This window comes from Zootoca vivipara, chromosome 13 (assembly GCF_965207765.1).
Source record: "Zootoca vivipara chromosome 13, rZooViv2.hap1.1, whole genome shotgun sequence".
NCBI lineage: Eukaryota > Metazoa > Chordata > Lepidosauria > Squamata > Lacertidae > Zootoca > Zootoca vivipara.
The window spans coordinates 28,297,979-28,313,135 of record NC_142596.1 but is presented as its reverse complement, the minus strand read 5'-3'; the positions used below and the strand labels follow the sequence as shown (position 1 = coordinate 28,313,135).

The 15,157-nt window shown below is 51.1% G+C and overlaps 2 protein-coding genes across 5 annotated transcripts in view; one reads left to right on the top strand and one right to left on the bottom strand.

Annotated features, from left to right (window-relative positions):
• NSMCE1 (NSE1 component of SMC5/6 complex) overlaps positions 1-15,157 on the bottom strand; it is a 155,852-nt gene that overhangs the window by 76,201 nt on the left and 64,494 nt on the right. The window contains exon 1 of one of the 3 annotated variants that reach the window (XM_088656819.1): positions 3,492-3,623. The exons of the other annotated variants lie outside the window; for them this stretch is intronic. The gene's annotated coding sequence lies outside the window, so the exon portion shown is untranslated. Of the gene's footprint in view, positions 1-3,491; positions 3,624-15,157 lie in introns of those variants that run through there. 3 annotated transcript variants of the gene reach the window in all.
• LOC148683672 (interleukin-4 receptor subunit alpha-like) lies at positions 2,940-11,978 on the top strand. Of its 2 annotated transcripts, none has more exons than XM_088656823.1 (6): positions 2,940-3,174; positions 5,918-6,036; positions 8,872-9,016; positions 9,410-9,573; positions 10,023-10,162; positions 11,428-11,936. In XM_088656823.1, exons 2-6 carry the CDS (start codon positions 5,952-5,954, stop codon positions 11,587-11,589), a joined length of 696 nt encoding a protein of 231 aa, XP_088512949.1. In that variant the 5' UTR covers positions 2,940-3,174; positions 5,918-5,951; the 3' UTR covers positions 11,590-11,936. The 2 variants fall into 2 exon arrangements, with proteins under 2 accessions (XP_088512949.1, XP_088512950.1); XM_088656824.1 differs by having other exon boundaries at positions 2,988-3,174; positions 5,921-6,036; positions 11,428-11,978.

Sequence of the window (15,157 nt, the reverse complement as noted above, 5' to 3'; positions counted from 1 at the left end):
ATAAGGTTACTGTTTAAATTTTAATCTAATGAGAACAAGGGGTGAAGAAGGGGTGGTGGGACCAGATCCCAAACCCCGCCAAGAGCAAAGTGGCCGCTGGTGTGACAGCAGCGGTGGCACCATTTGGAAACATGGGCCTTGAGCACCCTGTGCATATTCACAGCTGCATTGCATCTGCCAAGCCAGAAACTCGGAAAGAGGAAGACTGCCAGGTCCCTCATAAAGACGCTGTGGCCAAGCTCTTCAGAGACCTTCTCAGTGGGGACTTGAGCAGTGGGGGCACCAGTATCCTGGACGAGCACACCCTTCTCAAGGACCAGGCTCTGGGGCACATGCAGAGTGCTTTTTCCTTTTCTCAAGATGCACGGCTGGACAAGCACAGGGGTGTTTTGGAGACCTCTTCTGAACCTGTCTATCACAACACCAGCACAGAGACGGTGGCTTCCTCCCAGCCAAGCAGTGCTGCCCTGGAACTGCCCCTCAGCACACCCGCCCCCCAGCCCTCGGGCTACAAGTGTTTCAGCAGCCTGGTGGCGGAGCCCATGGCCGCCTTCAGCCAGGTCTGTGAGGAGGAGGAGCAGGAGTTTTCTCCTTTCAGGGACCAAATCCAGCCATCCAGTCATGACGCAGGGCCTTGCTTTTCACCTGTGACCAGCAACCTGCACCCTGCTTTCCAGGGTGTCTTCCCAGAAGGCCCAGACTCACTTTGCTTTTCCTCCTGTATGGCAGCTGCAGAGCGAGAGGCGAGGCCAGGCAGCCCCTCCCAGCATGGGCCAGGAAAGTCTTTCCCCTGCCCAGGGGCCTCCCTCCTGGCTGGCTACCGCTCCTTCAGCTCAGCTCTCCAGGGAGGCACAGCCCCCCAGGGCAAGAGTGGCAGCGCTGGCAGCCGCCTAGACGGGCAGTCCCCCTACAAACCCTTGCTCAGCATTGTCCAGAACAGCCCTGCAGCAGCCACTGGGGTGAGCAGGGTCCTCTTTCACCCTGGTTGGGGGGCTCAGGAGGTAAGAGACCCGGCCTGACCAAGTGCACCCTGCGGGGCAGACATGGACATGCAACAGGTGGCTTCCGATGGATGCTTTAGGGAAGAATTGGCCAGGGACAAAGGCCTTTCATACCCCTGAGGCCCCTTGTACCTCCTTAATTCCGCCACAACCAGGCAGTGACCTCCTCCAGGTGTAATCCTCCCTAAATCCAGAGATCCACTATGCTGCAAAAAGGAAAGCAGCACCAACTGCATAGAGCAGGCACCCCCAAACTTCGGCCCTCCCCTCCAGATGTTTTAGACTACAATTCCCATCTTCCCCGACCACTGGTCCTGTTAGCTAGGGATCATGGAAGTTGTAGGGCCGCAGTTTAGGGATGCCTGGCATAGAGGATCTGGGGGTTTAGGGAGGAGAAGCTATGGGACGGCAGTAGAAGGAGGATGCTGCATGGGAGAGGGAATTCAAGGAGGGACAAAAGGCCCCTTTAAGCTAGGTAGGGAAGGGCCCTTACTATCAACAGAGGACTAAGCCAAAGGCCAGCAAGGAGAGGCACCTTCCTGATTATAGGCCGGTGTCTGTGTGGAAACTCTGAGGACAAGTTGCTGGACTCAAGAGGCTGCTTTTGGCACTTCTTACATGAATGGGGCCTTCAGGGAGATGGGTGCTTTCTTGACCCAGATTGGGCTGGGGGCTGGAGCACCAGCTGCTCTTGGGCTCAAGTTACTGGACAGTCACCTGCAATGGAATCCACACCTGCCTGTCAAGTGTTTCAGCTCTGCCTGCTGACAGGCTCTGAATCTAGCAAGTGGCCAGCTTTTGCTCAGGCACTGCCTTGCTTTTGCAGAGAACAGTCTGCTTGACTTTCTTTTGTTGCTGCTTCTATACAGATAAGGAGGTCTAGCTTCATATAGCCATAGCAAGCAACAAGGTCTCTGTGTGGTGGCATGACTTCCTGTGCCCTCTGCCAGAGATCAGAGAAGAGGAGGGGTAGCAGGCTGAATAAAGGGATGCTCCAGGACCGCTTTTGGTGATGGGGATGTCAGGAAGTATCGCCAAGTGACTGAGACAATACCATTCTAGCATTAAAGTTTTTTATCCATATGATCCAGCTTTATTGCACTTATTCCACTCAAGGTGTGACATAGGCAGGACAGCATTTCCAAAAGGGGGAGAGAAGCTTGCAGTTTGCATGGGGAAGGACCTGCTATGGACACCACCCCCAATAGAGGCTGAGGCTGCTGCTCCCAGCTGGCAAAGAGATGGCTGTGTGGCTGTGGGCAGCCCAGATGGACCATTCTGCCATCATGGTTCACCTGCGTCTCACAGGTACATGTAGAATGAATGGCTTCTGAGAAGATGAGAAGCTACCCAGGCGAATGGAAGCTTCATAAGAAAGGAAGTGGCTAGAAACATTCAAGTACAGTACAGAACCTGAATGTTGAAGCACGTTTGCATAAATCTGCATGAGCTTTTAAATGTATGAGTGCAGATTCCTGCCAGCTCTCAGGCTCTTGCTGCTGGCTTACGCTGAGCCACAGGGTGCAGCCAGGATTTGATGGGCACAGGAGGCTGCGTGCGGATTGGGCCCTCTGCAGATTGAAGCAAAAGTTTAGTTACCTGCCGATTAAGAGGTATGGCTTGAATTGTACAATACAAAATTTTGGCTCCTCCATTGCTGGGGGTCTGAGTGATTTGGGGTCCCTGCCATATTACTACACCTACATGGAGGCGGAGTCTGTCTTCCTCAGCTGACCCCCTTATCTTAAATGCTTCTCAAAAAGCTCCCAGATGGCCTTGCAGTGACTCTTGGAATGAGAAAGGGCCCTTGCCCAGCGCCTTAGTTTGGTGCCCTGCTGCTTGACATGAATTGTGTTCAATTCCCAATGTGCCACTCCTCCCCTTCACTGGGTTGGTGAGCAAAATGTGCAGAGCAGCACGCAGCCAGGGCCGTCTTTCCCATACGGCTTAATGGTTCATTGCACCAGAGCGCTGCCCTCTCAGGGACGCCCCAGCGAGTGGGGGAGCTGCGCAGCTTTGCCGGCGGACTCCCCATTCCCTGCACGCCCGCCAGCTGGGCCCGTCAAACATATTACTGGCGGGTGCGCAGCTTCCCTCCCAAGCCTCCTCGGGAAGAAAGTGATCCTAAGCCTCTGCAGAAACGGCCAAGGGAGGGAGCCAGGGAACCCGCCAGGTAAGGCAGAGGTGGGGGAGGGAGAAGGATGAGGGACAGCCAAAACGTCGGATTGGGGGGGGGGGGGCTTTCAGCCTTGCAACTTCTTCATCTTTTTGGCGATCACTCGTAGCCGAGTAAGATTGTCCTGGCATTCTGCCCCGCCACGCCTGGGGTTGCTGCTGCTGCTGCAGCTGCCCAGTTCCCGGTGTGTTGTTGGCCCCTGTTAGGGAGGGAGGGGGCGCCGCCCCCTTTCCCAACACCCGCCCCCCGCAAACCACTTTGCCTTGCCGACGAGCGCGAACACACGTGAATCACACGCGCGAGACGCTGCCAACCTTGGCTGAGGATGACCCGGAAAGAAGCCTCTTAGCGTGGGCAGAATGCAAACCACTCGGGGAGAAATGAACAGGGAAGCGGGTAGGCGAGCGCGCCTGTTCCTCTCGCTGCCGCTCACCTAGCGGAGGACGGGAGCCGAAGAACAGGAGCCGCTGGCTGAGAAAAGAATCCGCGGGAGAAAAGAACTTCCGACATAATGGCCACGCCCTCTAGGAGCTCCTAGCCAATGAGCGTTGTCACAGCCCGGATTGACGTTTGGAGCGGGGAGAAGTGCAAGGCCTCAAGATAACAAATGTCAGAGGGGCACGCTCATTGTTTGTAGAAGGAGCGTCCTGGTTCATTTAGGTGTTTTTTTTTTGGGGGGGGGGTAGTGCTGCCCGCCCCTTAAGGACGTGGGGTGGTATCAGACACTCAGAATTTCAGTATAACTGAATGGTCACAGTTCCAGCTTCCACCCTTAAAGGAAAAGTCACTGCAAAGTCAAGGCTCAGGCTTCTTTTCCCTCACATTTATTGTACTGTATTAAAAAAAAACCGCCCAGCTGATGCAAATACTGCCCAGCCATTATACACGCATTGTGCCCGGTACATTTCCGAGCACAATTCAAAGTGTTGGTTGGTGCTGACCTTTAAAGCCCTAAACGGCCTCGGCCCAGTTTACCTGAAGGAGCGTCTCCACCCCCATCATTCAGCTCTGAGGGCCTTCTGCCAGTTCCCTCACTGTGAGAAGTGAAGATACAACATAGGTGCCGACTCCCCGGGGCTCTGGGTGCCTGAGCACCCGCAAAATTCCCCATGAAGGGGCCAGGGCCATGCATGTTGCATGGCACCCATAGTTGTGGGGCTAAGCTGGCACTCCTGGGTTACAAGGAACCAGGCAGAGGGCCTCTTCAGTAGTGGCACCCACCCTGTGGAACACGCTCCATCAGGTGTCAAGGAAATAAAGAACCATGGGAATTTTAGAAAGCAGACCCGTATAGGGAAGTTTTTAATGTTGGATGTTTTATTATGCTTTTATAATTGTTAGAAGCAACTCAGAGTGGCTGGGGCAACCATAAAATTATTCTTATTATTAAGTGACATTGTGGCTGAAAAAATGGAGGTTCCATGCACTCGTATTGGTGAGTGAATGTGTGTGTGTGAGAGAGAGCACTGCAATGTGGCCCAAGTTTTGCTATCCAGGCTCCTGAAGCATTGAATTGCTTGTTTGAGGAAAATGCAGTCAAACAAAGGGGTGTCTCTAAATTGTACAGTGGTAGTAACTTAGCAGAGGACAATCAGCTTTCTCGCCTGAGGTGGCTAGGAGAGAAAGAGGGCGACTTGTGCATGAGGGGGATTTGATCAGAAAATCACCATCCCACACTCCTCCATCTCTCAAAAAGCTCTAGAAACCCGCTCTATGGCTGTTATATTCTGTTGGGAGTTGCTCTGCCTACTGATCTGAAATAAAAGGTTCCTAAGTTTAAAACCAGCTCTGTCCACATTCAGAGGTGCTATGCATTGAATTGCTGCTGCTGTGCCCCAGGCAGCAAAATCCCTGGGCTGAGCCTCCCCACAGAAACGGCCAGGCGGCATTTGCGGCAGGCACAGCAAAGCAAAGAGAAGCGGAAAGCCACATGGAAAGGGGGTCCTGGAATCATAGAATCATAGAGTTGGAAGAGACCATAAGGGCCATCCAGTCTAACCCCCTGCCAAGCAGGAAACACCATCAAAGCATTCCCGACATATGGCCGTCAAGCCTCCCACTTAAAGACCTCCAAAGAAGGAGACTCCATCACTCTCCTTGGCAGCAAATCGCACTGTCGAACAGCTCTTACTGTCAAGAAGATATTCCTAATGTTTAGGTGGAATCTTCTTTCTTGTAGCTTGAATTCATTGCTCTGTGTCCACTTCCCTGGAGCAGCAGAAAACAACCTTTCACCCTCTTCTATATGACATCCTTTTACATACTGAATTTAAACATGGCTATCATATCACCCCTTAACCTCTTCTCCAGGCTAAACATACCCAGCTCCCTAAGCCGTTCCTCATAAGGCATTGTTTCCAGGCCTTTGAGTAGTGGTGAGTGTTTTGGGGCCCTAGCATCTGAGCCCCCTTGGCCCAGTCTCCTCCCAGCTACTCATTGAAGCCGAAGGCCTGAAGGGCAAGACAAGTAGTTGGCCACAGCTGGGCGACTGGCCAATGTCTCGTGGCTTCTGCCTGTTGGATGCTGGATGTGACTGTTGCAAAGGGGCTGGGCCTTGCTCTCAGTTGGGCCTTGAATAAGAGGGGGGCTCCCTAATCCCTTTCCACAGGTAAGCGGGTGGCGTTCTGTAGTGAAGATCGTTCTAGGGTTCAGCTGAGCCTGCAGAGCCCCCATTGCCTGTGGCACGCATCTGGAGGCGGCCAACAGGCTTTCAAAAGACATTAACATTGTCTCTTCCCAGCAGGGCCAGGCACATTCCATCACCAGATCTCCGGATGGCCAACGGCAGGATGGGCTTCGGGGGCCCCCGGAGGCCTTGCCTCCTCCTCTCCGTCTTCCTCGCCTGCTTCCTTTGGCACAGTAAGTCTCCGTGGAGGAAAGCTGCTTCCCTCTGCGAGAGGGCAGCCGGGCAGCCAGCCGGACAGAGAGCAAGGCCAGGAGGGGTGGTGGGGATGATCTTTTCAAGGCTTGGACAGGTTGAAATGGGCTGAGGCTGCTTTGGGTCAGGTTTCCAGGAGGCCTGCTTTTCTGGTATTGTTGGGGGTGGTGTGGGAGTGAGTTAAGACTTTTTGCTGGGTCTGGGTTGCTCTGGGTTTTATGACTGCATGGTGGAAGCCACCTTTGGAGACTCATTGCCCTGAAAGCAGCTTTTGAAACTCTGCAATAAGCCAGAAACCCACCATCTGACCCTATTTCTCCCCCTCTCCATAAGCGGGCTGCATTCCTCTCACCACCATCAGCATACGTCCAGCCATAGTAATTGGGTGTGCGGGGGGGGGGGGCAATGACTTGGGGTCTTAAGTTGCATTATCCACATTATCTACACGGACTGGCAGGACTTTAGCTGTCATTTCTGCACTGCAGACAAAGGGGGTAGGTGACGTCACTAGCAGCAACCCTACAGTTCTGTGATTCTATGAATTTTCTTCAGTTCATGGGTGCTCCATCTGTCTCCCCACTGTTTGCGTCAGGAGATCCTTCCTACTTCTCTTTAGTAGTGCAACCGTATAATTTTTCCGGTACTGTATATTGGGCAGATGTTGTTCTTTCCACCTCCCTCCTTAACAGGCGAACTCATTGGGGGCGTCCAAGGAAGCTAGATTTTGGGAGACAAAGCAAGGTCTTCCCCACACATTTAAAACATTATGGTACTCACTTCCACAAGTGATGACATCTAACTTGGACAACTTAGACAGGATGAGACAAATTCATGCAGAAAGAGGAGGAGGAGGAGGAGAGGGCTGTCAGTGGCTACTAGCCACGATGACCGTTTTCCCTCCAGTGTCAGAGGCAGTAAATGCCTCTGAGTAATGCCACTTACTGGAAATGGCAGTGGGGGCTTTTGCTGTGCCCAGGTCCTCTCTGTGAGCTTCTATCCTCTGGGGCATCTGGATGGCCACTATGGGGACAGGAGCCGGAGTGGTCCTTCCTCATGGCTGCTTCTATGTTGAGGGAGTCGACATGGTCTGCCCTCGGATTTCAGGGGATGGAGGAAGAGAGAGAGATTTCCAAGAGTGTGGGGAAAGGGGTGGCATATACGCCGCCTGTTTCCCGGGCTGAGTGGTTTGCCCTCAAGGAGAAAGTCCAGTGGGTAGCATGGGTATAGCAAAAGGAGGGCAGCTGCCCCCCTAAATCAAGTAAATAAAAAGTAACTGAGTTTCTCTCCCCCCTTCCAACATAAAGCCTGGCCACCCCCACGACCCTAACATTTCAATGTGCGACAACTCCAAGTGGAAAGCACCCTAAAACGGTTCCTTGTTACCAGAGCTTTGTTCAGTTCCATCTTGAAGGAGTCCACTTGGTCTGCCCTGAGATTTCAGGGGATGCAGCAGAGAGAGATCAAGATCCCCGAGTCAGTACAGGAGAGCAGCTGGGTAGGTGGGAAGGGCCCCTCACCTTTGGGAGACACCTCCTGGGGGGCCATGCTAGTCCTGTGGCTGTTTCATTTCCGGAGGGCTGAGTAAGCTGAGCTGGAGATGTCGTGGCACAATCTGGAGCACAGCTGCGTTGCATAGGAAGTGGCTCAAGGAAGCAGTCAAGGAAATGAACCGAGGGGCACTGAGGCATTTCGCAACGAGTTTCAGCATGGGGAGTGAAACTGGATAGAGAAAAGTCTCCTCCTCTCTCTCATAATGCTAAAAGTCAAGGACATCTAGTGATGCTTAATGTTGGAAGATTCAGAACAGATAAAAAAGGAAGAACTTCTTCATCCAGCACAGAGTTAAAATGTGGAACTTGCTCCCACAGGAGGCAATGATGGCCAACAAATTTGATGACTTTAATCCAATTTCACAGGACCGTCAGTGGCTACCACCATGATGGCCATACTCTGCCTCTAATCAAACATGGAAACCCTTCCAGATCCCATTTGCAAGAAACCACAGGAGGTGGAGAGTCTCTTGTGTCTGAATACCGCTTGCAAGCTTCCCACTGGGGCATCTGAGAGAGCAGGATACTGGACTGGATGAGCCCCTTTGGCCTGATCAAGTGTCAGGGCTAGTTTCATGTTTTTAGGAGAGCATTATAAACGTTGAGGTGAGCAACCCAATGCACCTGGAGGAGGAAAAACAAGCAGCAGTCAGCATAGAAATTTAAGGCTTGTCCTTGGAAGGTCTTTTTTCTAAGGCAGAGGCAGAGTTAGCTTTCCAGACTCAGACAGAATGCGTTCTCTACCCCAGGAATATTTTTTTAAAAACAATATATATATATATATATATATATATATATATATATATATATATATACACACACACACACACAAAAGGTCCCCCTGGGGCAGAGTCAGATCTAGGCTTTATTTCACCCTTGTCAAAGACACAGCTTGACACACAGAAACACACACACAATCACACACACACACAATCACACACACACAATCACACACACAGGTTAAGAGCCTCAATGGCACCCATTTGGAGGCTTCACTCAGGGCAAAAAACCTGTCTAGCTCCCCTGTAATTACAGCTCTGCCCTGACAAAACAGGAGTAGAGCAGAGATTCTATCCCTTTCTGCAGTGGAGTCACGGAGGGCCAAAGTGTGGCTTTGCAGAGGCCCTTTCAGGGTAGGCCTCCTCTGAATATGTAAGTTTCATTGAGTAAAACATTCCTACACTGCTTTCCTCTGAAAATCTGGAGATGACGCACAATAGTTGGTGTCAGTCTGGCACTCAAGCAAACTCTTCTGTTTCTTTCTAGCCGTATCCTCAAAGGACATCCAGCCAAGTTGCTTCACAGACTATGACTCCGAAGTGGGTTGTTCCTGGAAAGTGGACGCCTCTACCGACTGCCCCAAGGAGTTCCTCCTGCATGTTGAAATGACTGGTATATTCAGTGACCAAAAGTAGGTCATGCTGTGAAACAAGAGAACTGCCACCAGATCTCCTCTTTCCTCTGTTGGGTGATTCTGGGGCTGGTGGTACCCTCCTCACAGCTAACCACTGCACTGTGAGTTTTCCAAACGCAGAATAAGAAACGCAGGATCCAAAGGGTTTCTCATTACACTTTTCACTGGACCACTTGTGGTTGGAGAACTTCCAAGGTGCACAGATTTATCTCGTCTTGCACACTTGCAACTTTTCCTGGGGGTCTGGGGAATCCACAGCATGGTGCAGCTGGAAGCATTGCAATGCCCCTCTCTCACTTGGGCTGAGCTTTCCCAAATCGAGGCTGTGGCAGAAATAATCTGAGTGTTGTCTACTTTGAAAACACCTTTTAAGTCTTACCATTGTTCCAGGAAATCATTGGAGTGTTCTCCTAAGAACAAGAGAGGCCAGAATGCGACCCCCAAGTGTACTTGCGCCCTTCAGACTAAAGAAGTGTATAAGTTTAAGTATATTTTCTCAGTGGAGGCCAATGGGAAAGAGATCTGGAAGAAGAGTGTGGACCCTAAGGACATTGGTAAGGGATCCTTTGGTCTGGCAGACTCTCCTTGCGCATTCCTGGGGGCTGCTCTGAAGAACAAGACAAGAGGAGCAGCATACAAGTGGGGTGGGAAGGGAGGGTTTGTCTTCGTGATTAGCGCCCATCAATGCTTAGAGACCTTCCTTAGCCGTTCCTGCATCCGTCTTAGTACATTATGCAAAGTCACCACCTTAAACGGTGGCAAGTTTATTGTGGCAGAAACCTTTGTAATGGAGAGCCCCCTTTTTTAGGTGCCTGGAGGGGGATACTCCAGTTCTGGAGAGAACTTGGAGAGGTTGAGGTCTGTCCTCCAGGGTGAAAGGTCTGCCACTTTGACCTGCCCTTCCTTCCCAAGCAGAGGCCCATGTTGTCTTCCCTGAGAGACGAGCAGGGGCCCCTTTTGCCTCCCCACATCTTTCTCTTTGTTGTCTTCTTCCAGAATGCAGTGAAACCCCGACCGCCTGTCAACCTGAAACTTAAGGGATTAATCCTCACGTGGGAAGATGACTATAATGAAGGGCACTTTCTCCATAAAAATCCGGAAACAGACTATGAAGTTTCCTACGGGCAAAAACAAGCCCTTGAGGTAAGCATACCTTCCCGGCATACTCCTCTCTGTACGATCACCTGGAATAGTGCTGCAAATTTATTATTGTTAATCAGCTACCGTAATTACATTTATATTCCACCCTTCCTCCCAAAGGGAACTCAGGGTGGTAAGCTCATCCATGTTAAAACAATGTCATTAAAACTAAAATTAAAAATACTAAAACAACCACATACATTGGGGGGGGGGGGAGACCTTCTATGTCCTGAGCAGAGGTTGATGTCTCAGAATACACCTCTCCCCACCCCCCTGCTCTGCCTCATGCTGGTTGACATGGCATCTTCTCTGCCCTTCCGTGACACTTTCTTTGGGCAGCTCTGCTGAGGATTCCTCCAGCATGAGAATGAAAGTGCCCTCGTTAGTCTCTCTGATGTCTATCAAGGACCATTCACAGAATCCATTTGTTCTAGTAAAGTCATTCCCCACCCCCACATGCACACAACAATACATATGTTTAGCTGCTCTTTGTGGCAAAATAGACAGGCAGATTGCCCTAGTTGCCTACGCAGACCAGTGTGTAGAGCTGCATTTGAGAAAAGGGGAGTATATGTGGTTTTCAGCCATCACTACATGAGTAGCCTTTATTAATTTCTAGGGTTTACCCTAAATCTGTAACAATATATTTGGCAGATGGTTTTATGACCCTCACAAGTGGGGCACACAAGACTTCTCAGAGTAGAGTAGACTGGCTTGAGATCAGGGCTGCCAGCCCCAAGCCATTGCTTTCCTTTGGATTACAGAACCTAGGGGAGGGGTGGCAGATGCAGCCCTCCAGGCCTCTTTCACTGCCCCATTACTGTTCCACACACTCCTAGTTCTTTGGCTAGGCTGAATTGCATCTTTTCTTCCTTGTCTGGATGGAGGAATGTGCCCAGCCCTGAGTCCCTGGCTGTGGCTGCCCCCCCCCCCCCCCGGCCGCCCCTCAGGTGGGAAATGGCCAGGCTCAGGAGGGAGGGAAGGCGATCCTTCCGCCATTTGGTCTCGAGCCCTTTGATTTCATCTACAGAGCTTCCATTGCAGCTTGTCTTGAAACAGTTCTCTAAAATTTCTTCCCTTGTGCATTGCTACATAAGAGTCCAAAATCAATTTTCTACCATATCCCAAAATGATCTCCTTCCATAGAAAGTTGGGAAAGAGAAGAATTCCACTCACCAGAAGAACCCCCTCCCAGTGTTTTCCTGTGATGTGGGAAGGACCACATAATGTAAACATGTTTGCTTTGGGGGGTTTTTTTTCCTTTAAAGAAACGCAAACGCATGACACCGCAAATGCAACTTAACATAGGAATCGGCATGCCAACAGCAACCTATACTGCTAAAGTGCGTCAGAGAAATTATTTCCTCGGGAACAACTGGAGTGATTGGAGCGTCCCAATAAGTTGGCAAGCACCTGGGTGGATCGGGTAGGGCACCTGTTGGCATCCCAGCTGGCATCCCTGTGTGTTCTGGGCTCCACATTGTGGGCTCTTTTTTCTGGATTTTGTGAACCTTCTGGATTTGTGAAATATTCCGACCCCACCCGCAGGAACGTTTGTGCATCATCCGGCCCCTTTGAGTGAGCGACAGCATTTCTCTCACATTGCTGAAGGTCTTGCATTTCCAATCAGCTAGACATCGAATTAATATGCAGGCCTCTCACTTAATTCAGTGCAATTCTCTGCTGTAGACAATACCTCTTTCTGAAGTCTCCCCAATGATTTTTATGGTTTCTCATTTAAATAAAGACAAGAACACACAACTACATTAACTTGTCCAGTGGTCCATTCTTATTAAATTCCATACATAGTACATAGTGCACATGCAATAAGTTAGGTATTATCAATTCAAGTAGCCTCTCCACAGAGATTCCTGTGTTGAAAGTGGAATAAAAGTATCTTCTGTCTCATTTATAAAGGAAAAGAAAGGAAGTGTTTTTTTACATGAGTAGAATGTGTCCTTTTATTTAAAATGCATCTCTGGGTTATTTGTGGGGCCTGCCTGGTGTTTTTACATGAGTAGAAAGTGTGCTTTTATTTAAAATGCATCTCTGGGTTATTTGTGGGGCATAGGAATTCGTTCATCCCCCCCCCCAAAAAATAGTCTGGCCCACCACATGGTCTGAGGGACAGTGGACCAGCCCACAGCTGAAAAAGGTTGCTGACCCCTGACCAAAAGTGTCTATCCTTGAAGTGCCTTTAATTACACTTTTGTGGTGAGTAAGGCCTTCTAATGGAGCCACACTGCAAATACTATTTAACCAGATCTCTGTGGGGAGTTCTATAGATTGTTTCCAAATTCGGCTTTTATAAATTGGGCTGCTAATAACAGAAAAAATACTAAATGTCTGCATATAAGCTTACTGTTTAAATTTTAATCTAATGAGAACAAGGGGTGAAGAAGGGGTGGTGGGACCAGATCCCAAACCCCGCCAAGAGCAAAGTGGCCGCTGGTGTGACAGCAGCGGTGGCACCATTTGGAAACGTGGGCCTTGAGCATCCTGTGCATATTCACAGCTGCATTGCATCTGCCAAGCCAGAAACTCGGAAAGAGGAAGACTGCCAGGTCCCTCATGAAGACGCTGTGGCCAAGCTCTTCAGAGACCTTCTCAGTGGGGACTTGAGCAGTGGAGGCACCGGTATCCTGGACGAGCACCCCCTTCTCAAGGACCAGGCTCTGGGGCACATGCAGAGTGCTTTTTCCTTTTCTCAAGATGCACCGCTGGACAAGCACAGGGGTGTTTTGGAGACCTCTTCTGAACCTGTCTATCACAACACCAGCACAGAGACGGTGGCTTCCTCCCAGCCAAGCAGTGCTGCCCTGGAACTGCCCCTCAGCACATCCGCCCCCCAGCCCTCGGGCTACAAGTGTTTCAGCAGCCTGGTGGCGGAGTCCATGGCTGGCTTCAGCCAGGTCTGTGAGGAGGAGGAGCAGGACTTTTCTCCTTTCAGGGACCAAATCCAGCCATTCAGTCATGACGCAGGGCCTTGCCTTGCACCTGTGACCAGCAACCTGCACCCTGCTTTCCAGGGTGTCTTCACAGAAGGCCCAGACTCGCTTTGCTTTTCCTCCTGTATGGCAGCTGCAGAGCGAGAGGCGAGGCCAGGCAGCCCCTCCCAGCATGGGCCAGGAAAGTCTGGCCCCTGCCCAGTGGCCTCCCTCCTGGCCGGCTACCGCTCCTTCAGCTCAGCTCTCCAGGGAGGCACAGCCCCCCAGGGCAAGAGTGGCAGCGCTGGCAGCCGCCTAGACGGGCAGTCCCCCTACAAACCCTTGCTCAGCATTGTCCAGAACAGCCCTGCGGGGCAGCCACTGGGGTGAGCAGGGTCCTCTTTCACCCTGGTTGGGGGGCTCAGGAGGTAAGAGACCCGGCCTGACCAAGTGCACCCTGCGGGGCAGACATGGACATGCAACAGGTGGCTTCCGATGGATGCTTTAGGGAAGAATTGGCCAGGGACAAAGGCCTTTCATACCCCTGAGGCCCCTTGTACCTCCTTAATTCCGCCACAACCAGGCAGTGACCTCCTCCAGGTGTAATCCTCCCTAAATCCAGAGATCCACTATGCTGCAAAAAGGAAAGCAGCACCAACTGCATAGAGCAGGCACCCCCAAACTTCGGCCCTCCCCTCCAGATGTTTTAGACTACAATTCCCATCTTCCCCGACCACTGGTCCTGTTAGCTAGGGATCATGGAAGTTGTAGGGCCGCAGTTTAGGGATGCCTGGCATAGAGGATCTGGGGGTTTAGGGAGGAGAAGCTATGGGACGGCAGTAGAAGGAGGATGCTGCATGGGAGAGGGAATTCAAGGAGGGACAAAAGGCCCCTTTAAGCCAGGTAGGGAAGGGCCCTTACTATCAACAGAGGACTAAGCCAAAGGCCAGCAAGGAGAGGCACCTTCCTGATTATAGGCCGGTGTCTGTGTGGAAACTCTGAGGACAAGTTGCTGGACTCGAGAGGCTGCTTTTGGCACTTCTTACATGAATGGGGCCTTCAGGGAGATGGGTGCTTTCTTGACCCAGATTGGGCTGGGGGCTGGAGCACCAGCTGCTCTTGGGCTCAAGTTACTGGACAGTCACCTGCAATGGAATCCACACCTGCCTGTCAAGTGTTTCAGCTCTGCCTGCTGACAGGCTCTGAATCTAGCAAGTGGCCAGCTTTTGCTCAGGCACTGCCTTGCTTTTGCAGAGAACAGTCTGCTTGACTTTCTTTTGTTGCTGCTTCTATACAGATAAGGAGGTCTAGCTTCATATAGCCATAGCAAGCAACAAGGTCTCTGTGTGGTGGCATGACTTCCTGTGCCCTCTGCCAGAGATCAGAGAAGAGGAGGGGTAGCAGGCTGAATAAAGGGATGCTCCGGGACCGCTTTTGGTGATGGGGATGTCAGGAAGTATCGCCAAGTGACTGAGACAATACCATTCTAGCATTAAAGTTTTTTATCCATATGATCCAGCTTTATTGCACTTATTCCACTCAAGGTGTGACATAGGCAGGACAGCATTTCCAAAAGGGGGAGAGAAGCTTGCAGTTTGCATGGGGAAGGACCTGCTATGGACACCACCCCCAATAGAGGCTGAGGCTGCTGCTCCCAGCTGGCAAAGAGATGGCTGTGTGGCTGTGGGCAGCCCAGATGGACCATTCTGCCATCATGGTTCACCTGCGTCTCACAGGTACATGTAGAATGAATGGCTTCTGAGAAGATGAGAAGCTACCCAGGCGAATGGAAGCTTCATAAGAAAGGAAGTGGCTAGAAACATTCAAGTACAGTACAGAACCTGAATGTTGAAGCACGTTTGCATAAATCTGCATGAGCTTTTAAATGTATGAGTGCAGATTCCTGCCAGCTCTCAGGCTCTTGCTGCTGGCTTACGCTGAGCCACAGGGTGCAGCCAGGATTTGATGGGCACAGGAGGCTGCGTGCGGATTGGGCCCTCTGCAGATTGAAGCAAAAGTTTAGTTACCTGCCGATTAAGAGGTATGGCTTGAATTGTACAATACAAAATTT